The sequence below is a fragment of the Sebastes umbrosus genome, chromosome 20, assembly GCF_015220745.1.
Source record: "Sebastes umbrosus isolate fSebUmb1 chromosome 20, fSebUmb1.pri, whole genome shotgun sequence".
Classification (NCBI taxonomy): Eukaryota; Metazoa; Chordata; class Actinopteri; order Perciformes; family Sebastidae; genus Sebastes; species Sebastes umbrosus.
Window position 1 is genome coordinate 22,398,543 of NC_051288.1, and position 15,211 is coordinate 22,413,753.

Genomic DNA, 15,211 nt, shown 5'->3' on the forward strand with positions numbered 1-15,211 from the left:
TCTGAGGAGGGAGCAACCATGTTGTACACAGCAGATAATCTGCACCAGTCCAGCGTGGAAAAAGAAAAGTCAAATTTTCAAGTGTATAATGGGGATTTTCATATTTTGAGATCAGGTCAAGCAAGAAAGGAAGGAAAGTAGTATGTAAAAAATGGACAGAAAGAATGAAAAGATGAAAAAATAAATATTAAATGTAAGGGAATATAAGTTTATTTCCAGACTCCAGTCCAGTTGGTGGCGTACGCACCTCCAACTGGTGTGCCAAGAAGAAGACAACAAAATGGATGCTTGTTTTGAAGAGAGGTTGAACGAGGAGATCAAGGAGGGGGAAAAGAGGACATGTCATCAACGTGTTATATCTTTGGGGTACAACACATGAGCAGTAAAATCTGACCTGCACTCGCTGAAATTGAGCCAATAGCAACGCACGACCGCAGCTCCAGTTACACTGCGCACATGTGTTATACCCCAGAGCTCAAGACTGTGTCTCAGCCTCGGAGGACATTCGCTGTTATTATTCATGTTTAAAGGAATACAAACAGCCAAATGGCGTTGAACTCCTGACAAACAACATAACGACCATAGAAATAACAGTAGGAGTAGAACAGACATTGAAGTGTGGTCGCAGCTCGCTGGGATGAAAGCGGACGCAGCTCCGGAGATGGATGGCTGGCGAGTTAGCTAGGTATTTTGTCCTTCTCTGGCGCGGCGGGGAAAGGGAGGGACCGTTGGATTCAGCGCTGCCGCTGGCAAACAGCATTAAAGCATGATGGAATTAGCAAGATAGCTAATTCCATCACGCTTTAATGCTACACTGTTAACGTTATTTTCTACGGCTGCTTGTTGTTGTGATTGTGTTGGAGGAGGAGCTGCTGCCTCGGTAGACATACAGAAGGCTTCCCTTCAAAATGTAACGTTACGGCATAGGCTACCGGAGTGAGCTTCCTTCCGCTGTAGTTGCGTAACGTCACAGCAATTTAGAGCCATAACGAAGTCTTTCATCACTTTTAAGTTATAAGTCATAGTCACTAAATATATATAAATATTTCCTCAGAGTGTGGGTCGATCATCCTGTTGTTGATCGGTTCATTTTTATCAATCTGTGGAGCGGGACAGCTCGCCATGATCACCTGCTAATTCGCTAGCGCTGTGTGACTAGTAAGCTTTTGCCCATCAGGTCTGGATCCACGAACTCCTGTTTTCAGCAAAGGCATGACATCCCCTAGAAATATTAAACATTTTCAGTCCATCCTTTCTGCGGTTGGTTGCAGTTCAACTCCTCGTCATCTCTGCTTTGTAGCTCGGCTCTGCTAGACGTGATGTGCTTTCTGCCCCCTGGCTGCGTGCGCATCTCTGTGATGACGTTGCACAGAAACCCGTGTATAAGCAGATACATAGTAATACTTACAGTGTAAATGATCACATCTTGTTTGACGATCATGTTGACAGTTTTGTTGGTGACTGTCATGTTGATGAACAGCCACTCGTACTGGGTCCGCATCACCTCACGCGACCAATCTGTGGCCTCAGACGAGTTGAGCAGGTTAGCGAGTTGTATTTCCTTGACTGATGTGAGAGATGAAAAAAAAAACAACAACAACTGAGGTTTTATCTGTTGGTGTGTGTTCAGGTGACAATAAACTGTAAAAGTGATTACAAGGACAGACACAGGGACACAGAACAAGAACTTGTAGGACCAGATTACAGGCTCACCAGAGTGCAGGACAGACTTGAACGTGAGATTACAGCGCTGTATGTCGAAGGGGAATCGGTAAACGTGCATCCTGCAGGTGCTGACCAACACCATGTCGTCCTGAACAGAGACTAAACCGCTGGAGTCGATGATGAGATGAGGACTTGGAGGGGCTTTGTCCTTTTCTGTCCTGTATGATAACACGCTGATATATAAGTAAACACACACATGCACACATACACAGCAATAGCAAGAATTCACTATTTGACTGTAAACAACATGTTAAAGGGACTGTTTGTAACTTCTTACACGTATAAATCAATCCGTGTCGGTGTCACATGCGCGCTCGCGTGTGGCTACGCTGTTCAGACGAGACTCCAACGCAAACTACGCGGAAGCACCAAAACCGCAAAGTTATATCTAGTGAAGCCCGTCTTGCAAAACAGTGTTGGCCGCGGTCGGAGGACGCGGGGGAGACCGTAGCTTTGGTCTCCAGGGCCGGAGTCTCTGCTCCTCTTCCTGCCTTCACTCCCACACCGCGCTCGTTCTCGCGCTTTCGCTCCACTCTAACGTGCATGCGCGCACACTACACACTGCAGAAGAGTTAGTTTAGCTTTGAGAATATCTAGTGAATGCACAGTGGACGTTTGTGCAGAAATAAATGCAGCAGCTCCTCCAGACCAACAGAGGTTTTCCGTGTCGTGTGAAGTGACGGGGCTCCGCAGAGAGAAACGTTATCGTCTCCGACCAAAACTCCGGCGTCTCCCGTTCCCTCGGACGGCTGTCGGGAGGCTGAGGCAGGAAAAGCCAACACTAGGATCGGCAGTGATTCATGGAGAGACCTTCATCTGGTCAGCTAACATTACTGCCGAGCAGCTGAAATATAGAGTGATATTGTGCTTTTAGCTGACGTGTGTCGCCTCACTGTTTTGAGTGATGCTCGTTCATGTCTATGTAGAGCGAGCACAAGCGCGAGCACGACAACAGGATGCTGACTTTCGTTGACTTAACGGCCACAGGTGTCGCTGTTAACAAGTATTTCTGATTCTTACAAACAGTCCCTTTAAGTTTGCTTATGTCTTAAGTAGTGTCTAATGCTTCAGCTGTTGAGTCATTTCTAAACAGTAACATGATACACCGATTACTGTAATTACTGTTGTGACTGGATTTGTGATCGTGAGTGCATGTGAAAGCTCATTCACACTTACATTTCTTCAAGAGTTATATCTGGCTTCCACAAAACCGCAGTAGGAAGAGAAACACTCTGAATACCACAAAAGTCACTTGGATCCCAGGAAATGTGTTCATTCTGCCACTTCTACAGAGGCAAACAAGGGGGGAAATCAGAAGTATTCAGATATTTTATTTAAAGGTCCCATATCGTGCTCATTTTCAGGTTCATACTTGTATTTTATGTTTCTACTAGAACATGTTTACATGCTGTAATGTTAAAAAAACACTTTATTTTCCTCATACTGTCGGCCTGAATATGCCTGTATTTACCCTCTGTCTTAAACGCTCTGTTTTAGCGCATTTCGACAGAATTGCATTGCAAGGCAACAACTTGGGTCCATGTGTATTTCCTGTCAGCTGAAGACATTCACATACACTGCAACCAGGAATAAACTGGGACACATTCAGAATGTTCACATTTAAAACTGTGTAAAGGGTCTAAATATTGTATATTTGTGACATCACAAATGGACAGAAATCCTGACAGCTTGTTTCAAATGCAGAGTTTCTGAATACGGGCTGTGTGTATTTCCCTGTGGATTGAGCATTTTGATACTTTCACAGTATTTATATGGGACTTAAGCCTGCTTTATAATAAAAAAACAAGAAAATCTCACTTTTTTATAATATGGGACCTTTAAAGGTACAGTGTGCAGATTGCAACCAACTGAGTACCCCTCCGCTCACTCCTCCCTTTCCAAGACTGCGGTAACGTGAGCCGCTGAGTGCAAAATGCACTGCTAGTGCTTTAATGTTGCAGCTGGTAATGGTGGAGCTCATTTTAATTACTTTTCTACACTGATGGATAGCTCAACCTATGATAATAAGATGTAATTCATTAGTTGATTTATATTTTGTATTAATAATCTGAATCTGCAAAGATTCATATTGCAAAGTACAAGCATCTAACGCTGTCAAATAAATATAGTGCAGTAAAAAGTACAATATTTCCCTCTGAGATGTAGCAAAGAAGTAGAAAGTAGCATAAAATGGAAATACTCAAGTATAAGTACCTCAAAATTGTACTTCAGTACAGTATTTGAGTACATGTATGTGTTACATTCCACCACAAATCAGGAATATGATCAGAAATTGGGGGAGTGAGGAGGAGGAGGGGGCAGACGTCAGAGGAGTCTGGTTAAAAGCTAAAAGTTCTTAGAAATAGAAAAGAAATGAGTTTCCCAAAAGAGTGACTGGTTGAGGATCAAATCAAGTTTTTCTGAGAGAGAACTCACCGTGATAGTCCAAACGTAAGGGACGAATTTCTGGTCAATCTCTCTCTAAAAACAAGCAAAGAAATATGTGTGAAAAAAGGCACAACCAACACAACCCAAACTGTCATAAAGCTTCAAATCACTCAAACTTTCGTAGCAACTTTAGTTACGATGTCAAATCTTACTTACTTACTTACCACATCTAGGATGGCATACAGCAGTACCTCAAGGGATACCTGTGTGGGGTGTTTGTAGTCTTTAACAGGCCGGGTCATGGAGTACAGCTCATTGTTTTTGGTCAAGTTCAGGTAGTTTAAAACATCCTGATAGCTGCACACTGTCTCATTGGACTCCCCATCCACAGCTAGAAATATCAAGACACATTCATGAGAGTTGATCTTATACAGAAAGAAATACAGAAACCAAATTATAACTTCAGAGCCCTTACCGTATGTTTGTCTAGTTAGCAACTGCTTCTCAATTTAGCTTTTTGAAGTCCATAGTAAACATCAGCTCACTAATATCTGCAATAATATCTGGTACTTGTGGTCACAGATGGATGTTGGTTGGCAGGCATGTGGAGTACCGGCTCACCTACTTGACCGCTAAATGATCTTTCACAGTCGCCGGAGTCTAAATAGGCTCTCCATTTGAGATCCATCTGCTATAAACCATTAAATGCATGATAATAAAATTATGGTCAGCAGCACTCGGAACTGTCTGAAAACCTCATTCAGTTGCAGCGACTTAAAGAGCTTTTGACAACATGTTCTGAAATCATACAGATGTCCCTTTTTTAATTTAACAATAAGCTGTAATAAGCAAATATCGCCCCCCAAAAAACAATTTATTTTTCACTTGGCTCTAGCTCTGCATACAGTTATGACATCATTTATCCAGGTTTTGAGATAGATGTCTGCTTCCATTTCAATAATATTTATATTGTGGCACTCAGAGCATGAAAAAACATTTAAAAAACAGCAACACATCTTTTCAGAAATTGCGTCCACATTTCTACAACTGCGAACAGTTGTCACTGAGATTATTTCCTTGGTAGAAATGATTTTCCATTGAAAGCTGTTCACAGTGAGGTCTGAGGATCATTCAGAGCAACAGTGAGGATGTGAAGATGAGAGAAACGTTACCTGTGAGGAGGAGGAGAAAGAGGACACCAGCAAGCATCATGAGTGCAGCAGGAGGACCAGTGAGAATCCAAAGTCTGCGGGAGGTATGTGCAGCAAATGTGCTGTTCGGAAACATTACCCCACGCTTGTCCTCGTACTGGAAGAGGGCTGGGCAAACTGAATGACCAACCCTTTGTTTTGTTTTTTTAACAGTTGAAACACTAAATGCAGGGAATATCAGGAATCGCCGATATCTACCACACTGGGCGTATTATTATGCTGTCAAACCAGAATTACATACTTTGCTTCCATTTTCACAAAGAATTAAGCTTGGTGATTGATTTTTTCTTACTGAAATGGTTAAGGGCAGGGTATTGCAACCTGGGGGGTAAGAAGCCAATCAACATCCCTGGTTCTAAAGGCCCTGACACAGCAAGCCGACGGTCGGACAGTTTGTTGTAACTCTCTCCCTCATTTCTTATCATCTCTCTACAAACCAACCAGTAAATCTTAATCCTCGTGTCATGGTTTGTTCCTTTGTCCCTCCACTCAGCCACGTTCCCATTTTCTCAGAGACTATTCATTACTATTTTCCTTCCCTCTTTGCCCTATTACCGGAGTGCCACACCCATCTACACACCTGCTTCCACTTACCTCATCTGCTCTGCATTTTCCTGCTCGTTTTCCAGAGGGATCCCGCCTCCATAGTCGTCCTCCAGAGTGGCCTCCTGCTCGACCTCCAGATGGTTCCTGCCTTCGCCGCCGACCACCGGTGAGGTCCTGTCTCCTGCTCATCGGCTCTCCGTCCTATGGAGAGGTTCTACCCGTCTGCCCTGCCCCCAGGCTTTGCCTCTGCCCTGCCCCCAAGGCCTTCCGCCTGAGGTGACCAGCTCCACTCTGCCCTGCCCCGAGGCCGTCCGCCTTCAGTCACTTGCCCCGCCTCTGCCCTCAGACTGTCCACCTGGGGTCTCATGCTCCGTCCCTGTCCAACCCCATGGCTGTCCGCCTGAGGTCTCTGCCTCTGCCCCTGATCTGCCCCCAGGCCACTGGCCAAAGTCTCCCGTCACAAGCTAGATTTTCCAAAGCCTGAAAACAGAGCCAAGAGGAGTTGCAGCATTTTCTCTTAGACCACTTGAATCACAACATGCTGAAAGGTTATCATGGATTTTTTTGCCCAATGATGCTTTAAGGCTTAGTACACCTTAATGAGGTGAAGAAGACGATGCACTAGAAAACAGGCCGTTCGTACGCACTCAAAAGCTGGGACAGTGAAAGGCTTCTATTCATTGTGAACGGGACCCGGCGTTGCAGCCTGGAGATTTAAAACGCATGCTCTGCGTCACTACAGTGGAAAGTTGATAACAGCTCAAAACACACACACACAACAAAATGAACATTTGGTAAATATGTTTAGTATAATGGATGAGCAAATAAAAACACTTAAACAGTAGGCATTGACTACATTGCATTTCCACAGAAGAGAACCTCAAATGAAACTTAAAAGAGCTACACTTCAAATCTCAATATATTTCATTATGTATTTGATGCACTCATTGAACACTAGAATTGTGCATATTACATATCAGGCATATATATGACTAGGACTTTATAATACAACCAGACTGGTGTCGCAGGCTAATACAGAGTATGTGTGTTAGATGTGTATATGTCAGAACAAACCACTTTCTGTTTATAATAGAATTGCACAAAGTAATGCTGCCTTTCTCTGTTTTTGTGGCCATTTTTTTTTAATAAACTTTATTGGAATTGTCACTGGACAAAACCAACCGGGGCTACGTCAGTGTGAATGCCAATTGATCCGTGCAGTGTCAGCATCAACAGTTTGAAGGTTCTGGCCGAGCAGTAATGCTGATTAAAACGTGTAATGTGAGCTAACACAATTTATAACTCGGCTTTGTGGAATATACAATTCTGATTGGTTAATCGTTCTACGGTCTGTTATTTCTTTATAGCAGACCGTTGCTATGGACGCAGTTCTGATGTTGAACTCTGGCGGACTGTTTTTGTGAAATAAACCCCTTAAGGGTTTAGTTCACAACAATGACCGGCTCGCTGTACATTATCCCTTATGTAGAAGATTAATAACAATACACAGTGTCTGCCCAGTTTAAGATAACATTAATAATGCAGAGTGCTACAGGAATAAGTCGTAAAACCTGGAATTGATTTAGCATTGCACTTGCGGTTCCCTTGTCTCAAAGTCAATGGCTTTTTTGAATGGGCTTTTAGTTCAATGCCTGAAATAAGGTCTGTGGTTAACACAAGCCTAACAGATTTTAACGTTTTTTTTCTGCGATATAAATATGTCAGTAAATATCCCATATTGATAGCAATCAACAAATCAAATGCTCTGATAAAAAAAGAAACAAATCCGGTATCTGTGGCTGTCGCAGGACTGTAATAAACCCGTCCAATCATTTCATTCGACCCAAATGAAATGATTGGACGGGTTTCCTGACTGTCTACCTGCCTGCTTGCGCGCACTCTGCCCGTGCACTCATTGTGCACCGGACTCTTCCACAAGCTGAGTACTAACAATAGCTATTCTCATTGTTTAAGTTCATTATGATAATTTGGGGGAGTGGCTTTGGAGGGAGTCCTGAAGTGACGGACTGTCAGTGTTGCCGACTTGGCAACTTTCTCGTTAAATTTAGGGACTTTTGGAGCTAGTGCTGCTGGCTACTTTCACTGGAAAAGATTTGGCAACACTGGGCTAATTTTTTCCAGTTGGATAATTTTTTTAATCTAGCGTACTCTTGCTAGTTTCTCAAGATTATCAACCCTAGCTTTAAACGGAGCATTTTAAACTTTAGCACTACCTGTCATCTGCATGGATCCAAATTGAAAAGATAACGGTTAAAAACAGGACGGCCACTGTGACATAGGAAATGAAGAAAACTTTGTTGATTGTTTTAGCCACTCTGGTCCAGTAGCCGGGCTTTCTGCTGCTGAGGAGCAGAATCAGTGTTTTCTCCACCTCCCTCAGCTCATCTGAGACCTTCTCCAAGACGTTAGACTCCTCCGTCAGTTGGCTGCTGGTGCCCTGCAGGAGAGATTTAGTAGATTGGTAATTAACGAGATTATGGACTATATAAAACTGCAAACTACTACATTTTACATTCCGGGTGAGAACAAAAGGGTTGGTTCATCCGAATTACAAACATACATATTTTCTCACTTACACCTAATGGTATCTTGTTATGCAGTTAGTCTTAGAGTTGTTTTTTTAGATCTCCATCTCTGATATTTCTGCCTCCATCCCAATATGATTCTTTTGTTCATTATGATCAAAGAGTGGAATAATCTCATCTAAAAAAAATTCAACAGCAACACCTCTTCCCAGAAACAGAATCCCTGTCACTCTGAATAAACCCAAAGAACATACTGTCAACTGTGTTTATACTTTCCTATTTTGTGTTTGTTTTGTTTTGTTTTTTTTTAAATTTGGATGAACCATCCCTTTAAAGCGCAACCTAATGCTAACCTCTTTGGCCACCGACAGCAGTTCAGATGGAGGTTCATCAGCAGACACATCACAGACACAAGCACAGGGAGTCCATTTCTTCATCTCTGAAAGGATATGTTTGACAAAAAGACGGTTGTAGCATTTACAAAATTACGTATTATAAGTTTTAAATGTGTCTGTGAGTATTCAAATCATAGCAGTAAAATATAATAGTAGCAGTAGCAAACTGAACAATAGTAGATTGAGTTGAGATCCAGAGGTTTGTAGATTTATGCTTTTCACCTCCATCATTGAAGTCCTCACTCAGGCTCTGGTCTTTAGCTGCCTCGTTGTCTTGGGATGCAGAGTCTTTCTCCATCAGATACATCACCAAAATCGTCTCCAGGAGGCTCAGCATCATCAAACCAAACATCCCAAAGCAGTAGACCGCTGAAGGGAAAGGGCAGCATCATTAATGTGTACAAATGACCACATATTGACTCAGTATACGTGCTGCTCCTGCTCATATGAAGTACACTCCAATAAAGTAATGACTCTGACCATCTTTACCTATAAGAGGAATCCTGTCTGAGGAAGGCAGAATCTCATTGAGAATAAGCTGCATCACGGTGACAGCGAGCAGCACAGTGACCTTGAAGCTGAGCTTCTCGCCGCTGCTTTCTGAGATCAGGAAGGAGGCCACGTCCAGAAAAAAGAAGAACAGGATGGGTAGCAAGAAGTTGCCGGTGTAGAGGATAGACCGCCTCCTCATCTTGATCTGTGAAATTTTTTAGGATCAGGGGATTGAGCTTCCAACTCTTTCGTCAAATGAAACTATGTAGTACCATGGACTGTATATAAAGATGGACGACATGACAGCTCCCCAAAAGTGAAGCCAAAACATCTCGATCGCCCCCTGGTGGCAAACAGCTACCGTGGTGCTCCTGTGGGTGGGACCTCGATACCGTGGCTCCAGCCCCCCGATCACTACTGTGCAGACTCTGGCTCCTAATGACGTGAGAAGATGGCAGCTCCTGTATCCGGGATATTTTGGCTTCACTTTTGTACAGTGGAAGTAAGTGGAGACACGTCATCCATCTATATACAGTCTATGTGTAGCATCTTGGTTGCAACAAAAAGGTATTCTGCTCATGTTTACAGTGGTTGAAGAAGCTTTCAAAGTATTTACTTAACAACTTAAAGGGACTGTTTTTAAGAATAAAAAAAATGCTTGTTAACAGCGACACCTGTGGCTGTTAAGTCAACGAAAGTCAGCATCTGGCTCGCGCTTATGCGCGCTCTAAGTAGACATGAACGAGCATCGCTCAAAACAGTGAGGCGACACACGTCAGCTAAAACCACAATATCACTCTATATTTCAGCTGCTTGGCAGTAATGTTAGCTGACCAGACGAAGGTCTCTCCATGAATCACTGCTGATCCCAGTGTTGGCTTTTCCTGCTTCAGCCTCCCGACCGCGGTTGGAGGGAACAGGGGAGACATCGGAGTTTTGGTCGGAGACGATAACGTAACTCTCTGCGGAGCTCCGTCACTTCACAAGACACGGGAAACCTCTGTTGGTCTGGAGGAGCTGCTGCATTTATTTCTGCACAAACGTCCACTGTACATTCACTAGATATTCTCAGAGCTAAACTAACTCTTCTGTAGTGTATAGTTTGTGTGCATGCACGTGAGAGCGGAGCGAAATAGCGAGAACGAGCGCAGTGTGTGAGTGAAGGCAAGCAGGCAGGCGGAGGAGCAGAGACTCCGGCCCCGGAGACCAAAGCTACGGTCTCCCCCGTGTCCTCCTACCGCGGCCAACACTGTTTTGCAAGACGGACTTCACGAGATATAACTTTGCGGTTTTGGTGCTTCCGTGTAGTTTGTGTTGGAGTCTGAGTCTGAACAGCGTAGCCACACGGGAGTGTGCATGGGACACCGACCCGGATTGATTTATACGTATAAGAAGTAACAAACAGTCCCTTTAAATTGCAAGTTTTAGCAGTAAAATATACTCAATACTTACAGTGTAAACGATCATGCTTTGGTGGTAAAACAAATTGTCGACAGTTTTCTTTTTGACTGTCATGTTGATGAACATCCACTCGTACTGGGTCACCTTTCGAGTCCACTCAGCGATCTTTGAATCGGCGAATTGAAACTCCATTTCGGTATCTGAGGTGGAAAATAAAAATAAAACCTTTAGGGTTCTCATCAGGTCAACAAAGAAGGAATGTATGTGCTGGCGTGTGCTCATGTGACAAACACGTGCATTCAAACACAATACATACACATTTTAGATGAATGTCTAGAAACTTTTAAACACAAGAGGTTACAGGCTCACCATGGTATACGGCAGACTTGAAAGAGAGGTTGCAGCTCTGAATGTCGATGGGGAATTTGTAAACTTGCATCCTACAGGTGCTGACCAGCATCAGGTCGTTCCTAAGTTCGATGCGGCCGTCTCTTGAAATGGTGAGATAAGGACTCGGAGGGACCTTGTCCTTCTCTGTCCTGTATGAGAACAAACACACGCAGTGTTGGTACCAACCATGTCATACTAGCTTGTCGGGAAGGAGGTTAAATAACGCTCCAAACTTACTCTAAATTTTGGCGCGAAAAAACTGGCATTGCCATTTTCAAAGGGGTCCCTTGACCTCTGACCTCAAGATATGTGAATGAAAATGGGTTCTATGGGTACCCACGAGTCTCCCCTTTACAGACATGCCCACTTTATGATAATCACATGCAGTTTGGGTCAAGTCATAGTCAAGTCAGCACACTGACACACTGACAGCTGTTGTTGCCTGTTGGGCTGCAGTTTGCCATGTTGTTTTGTGTTGTTAATTGATTTCCATGTTGAGTATTAAATAATTGACAAATCTCCCTTTAAGGTACATTTTGAACAGATAAAAAATGTGCGATTAATTTGCGATTAATCGTAATTAAATATTTTAATCGATTGACAGCCCGAATCATTTCTAAACAATAACATGACACTCAATAATCAATTACTGCTGTGAGTGTATGTGGATTTGTGAATGTGAGAGCATGCATATACATACATTCAAACTTACATCTCTTCAATGATTAGATCTGGCTTCCACAATACTTCAGTAGGAACTACTATACTTTCAAGTCCACAAAAGTCAGATGGATACCACCTAATGTGTTCATTCATCCAGCTCTAGAGGGAGGGAAGCGATCAAGAAGCAAGGAATAAGAAGAGAAAGAGAAAGGAAAAAATTAAAAGATGCAATTTAAAAGAAATAATTTGAGTTTCCACCAACGATGAACAGGTGAGAATGATCAGAAACTGCCCAGGGAGAACTCACCATATAAATCCAAATGTAAGAAACGAAAGTCTGGTCAATCTCTCTCTATGAGCAAAAAAATACAGTATATGTGAAAATCTTTCCAGCTGCACAAGTACCAATCGGTAGCAGATCATACACACAGCAAAGCTGTTGTTAAATTTAGCACTATGCCGGTTTTGTAAGATACAGTACAAGCTCTCAAACATCAGACTTCATATAACACTTTGAGGGAAAACTAGAATTACTGCATCGTGGTTGTATGCCTCGCCAACCAGTCAAGTTACAGTTTTTATCAATATCTGTCCAAAATGTCCTCATAACTTCATCTTACTAGACATTTGTGTGAAAATGTCATAATTAGCATATTAATTCTTGAGTTATGGCCAAAAAACTTGTTTTGTGAGGTCACAGTGACCTTGACCTTTGACACAAAATCTAATCAGTTCATCCTTGAGTCCAAGTGGACATTTGTGCTAGGATTGGGCGACTGGACAAATATATCAGCTATTGGCGATTGTACATCGGCAGTTGTTGTTTTTTTGGGGGCGGGGGGCAATATTTTGCTGATGTTTGTCTTTTTATTTTCGTTGGGCTTGAGTTTGCCATGTTATGATTTGAGCATCAGGAAATGACATGCACCTGAGTAAACCCAATTTACGATACGGCTTCATTAAAGGGACTGTTTGTAGGAATCAGAAATTGCTTGTTAACAGCGATACCTGTTAAGTCAACGAAAGTCAGCGTCGGGCTCGCGCTTGTGCTCGCTCTACATAGACATGAACGAGCATCGTTCAAAACAGTGATGCGACACACGTCATCTAAAACCACAATATCACTCTATATTTAAGCTGCTTGGCAGTAATGTTAGCTGACCAGATGAAGGTCTCTCCATGAATCACTGCTGATCCTAGTGTTGGCTTTTCCTGCCTCAGCCTCCTGACCGCGGTCGGAGGGAACAGGGGAGACACCGGAGTTTTGGTCGGAGACGATAACGTTTCTCACTGCAGAGCCCCATCACTTCACAAGATACGGAAAACCTCTGTTGGTCTGGAGGAGCTGCAGCAGTTATTTCTGCACAAACGTCCACTGTACATTCACTAGATATTCTCAGAGCTAAACTAACTCTTCTGCAGTGTGGAGTGTGCGCGCATGCACGTGTGGAGCAAAATAGCGAGAATGCGCTCGGTGTGTGAGTGAAGGCAGGCAGAGGAGCAGAGGAGTAGAGAACAGCAGAGACTCCGGCCTTGGAGACCAAAGCTACGGTCTCCCCGGGGTCCTCCGACCGCGGCCAACACTGTTTAACAGACGGGCTTCACTAGATATACCTTTGCGGTTTTGGTGCTTCTGTGTAGTTTTGTTGGAGTCTGAGTCTGAACAGCGTAGCCACACACAAGCGCACATGGGACACCGACCCGCAATGATTTATACGTGTAAGAAGTTACAAACAGTCCCTTTAACCTAATAACACTATAAAGCTGCTTTTATTCTTCTGAGTCAAAGGGCTACATCACACCACAAGACAGCTACGTCTTCCAGTGTTTGATGTTCACCTTTCAGGCCGTTATGTGTAAGGCACACTAATGATATACTGCAATCGGCATGTATGACAAGTGTCAAAGGCAGCGAATATGTAAGAGAGCTTGTCAGCAGCAGCCAAGTTAAGTCAAGTATACAGATTGGTAGTACTGAACGGCCTCATTAGGAAAAGCCCAGAGGGGAAAACATTAATTAATCGCCACCCACACAACTTAAAGCAAGCGACACTCTGTCACACAGAGTGTCAGATATTAAAATGCTATATTGCTATTTCCTGGAGGCAGAACGTACTACTACTGTTAGACTTTCAAAAGTATTAGTACAAAAGAATTGTTCATTTGTTTTTGGCCAAGACAACAACAACAACAACGCGTAGAGCCGGCATATTTTTAACACAAACTCTGGGACATAAGAGTTTATTTCGACCAAACCAGAGTTGGTGATTGTTGGAAAGACTAACAACGACGGTTTTGGTGAGTTTTATTTTGTTTCTGTCAAGTTTGAATGAAGGGTTTTACGATGCTCCACCACTAGAACACCTGATCTCAACATAAACAAATACACGTGGATGATGACGCCAGTGTACTCGGGTACGGAACAACTTTACTAATGTGAAAGCTGAGCGGCGGGGGTGTGGAGATGGGGGGGCAATCATACTCTGGCACGGTACGAATCAATCATACCTAATATGAAAACGCCCTAAGAAGATATAAAGCATAATTTAAAACTTACCACATCTAGGATGCCATAGATCACCATTTGGAGGTATACGTATGTAATATCTTTGTGGTGTTTAACAGGTCGGGCCATGAAGTACCTTTCCTTGTTTTTGGTCAGATTCAGGTGGTTTAAAACAGCCTCATAACTGCAATTATCCTCAGAGTCCCCTGAATCTATTGGAAGAATATTAAGACACATTTTCTATCAGAGATTTATCAAGAGTGTATTCTTAAAAAGGGAAAAAATAACAAATTACCAACTTGCATGCTCTTATTTTTGCTTTCAATTAGAACTGAAGAGCTCTTATGTTTGTCTGGAGATCAGATTTACTGTATGTGCTGAAGATATGACAAACACTAGTCTGTGGGTAGATGTCCACTGGGCGTTGGCAGAAGTGCAGGGTTTTCTTACGTCATCTGTCCACTGATGATTTTTAAATGTGAGCATTTTTGCAGTCATTTAGGTTTAAACAGGGCTCTCCATTTGAGATGCATCCGCTACATGTTCTCCAAATGCATCTAACGTCAGTCCACACATCTCATACACTTTGTTAAAATACCTTTTTTTGTTTACTGTTTACACCAGTAACATCTACATCTTTTAGTTTTATTAATACTACAAAAACTTTCAAAAAACATCAAAAATAGACACGTTTCAAGACTGCTATAATTAAGGCTACAGGAATAAATATCTAATATATATATATATATATATATATATATATATATATAAATAATTACTGTGTACATACCTTCGTTAGGCTCTGTTGGTGGTTCGGTGTAATCGGAGGTAGTTCCACCTGACAAAAAAAAAGTATACAACTCTTACCCTGATTCAGTTGCAGCAGTTTAAAGTGTTGTTAAACAGTTAGCACAATTTCACAATTTTGAAATCTCATAAATTTTTTGA

The 15,211-nt window shown here is 42.6% G+C and overlaps 2 protein-coding genes across 2 annotated transcripts in view; both read right to left on the reverse strand.

Annotated features, from left to right (window-relative positions):
• LOC119479788 (5-hydroxytryptamine receptor 3A-like) overlaps nt 1-4,435 on the reverse strand; it is a 31,791-nt gene extending 27,356 nt beyond the window's left edge. The window contains exon 1 of the mRNA XM_037755746.1: nt 4,338-4,435. Coding sequence (XP_037611674.1) covers nt 4,338-4,415 — 78 coding nt within the window. The 5' untranslated portion in view covers nt 4,416-4,435. The remainder of the gene's footprint in view (nt 1-4,337) is intronic.
• Nucleotides 4,436-8,100: 3,665 nt separating this feature from the next.
• On the reverse strand, nt 8,101-15,187 carry LOC119479854 (5-hydroxytryptamine receptor 3A-like). The gene is made up of 10 exons (XM_037755822.1): nt 15,054-15,187; nt 14,315-14,475; nt 12,065-12,109; nt 11,807-11,916; nt 11,074-11,243; nt 10,756-10,904; nt 9,301-9,508; nt 9,034-9,180; nt 8,770-8,855; nt 8,101-8,328 (listed from the first exon to the last, which is right to left on the reverse strand). The coding sequence occupies exons 2-10, from the start codon at nt 14,390-14,392 to the stop codon at nt 8,101-8,103; spliced, it is 1,221 nt and encodes a 406-aa protein (XP_037611750.1). The 5' UTR covers nt 14,393-14,475; nt 15,054-15,187.
• Between the last annotated feature and the right edge of the window lie 24 nt (nt 15,188-15,211).

Excerpts from the sequence above, each read along its gene's own strand:
- LOC119479854 (XM_037755822.1), bottom strand. The coding sequence starts at position 14,392 with ATGGCCCGACCTGTTAAACACCACAAAGATATTACATACGTATACCTC. Across the intron at positions 11,917-12,064 it reads CTTACATTTGGATTTATATG|AGCTGGATGAATGAACACAT; the intron begins GTGAGTTCTCCC and ends CCCTCCCTCTAG. Across the intron at positions 11,244-11,806 it reads GATCTAATCATTGAAGAGAT|GACAGAGAAGGACAAGGTCC; the intron begins GTAAGTTTGAAT and ends GTTCTCATACAG.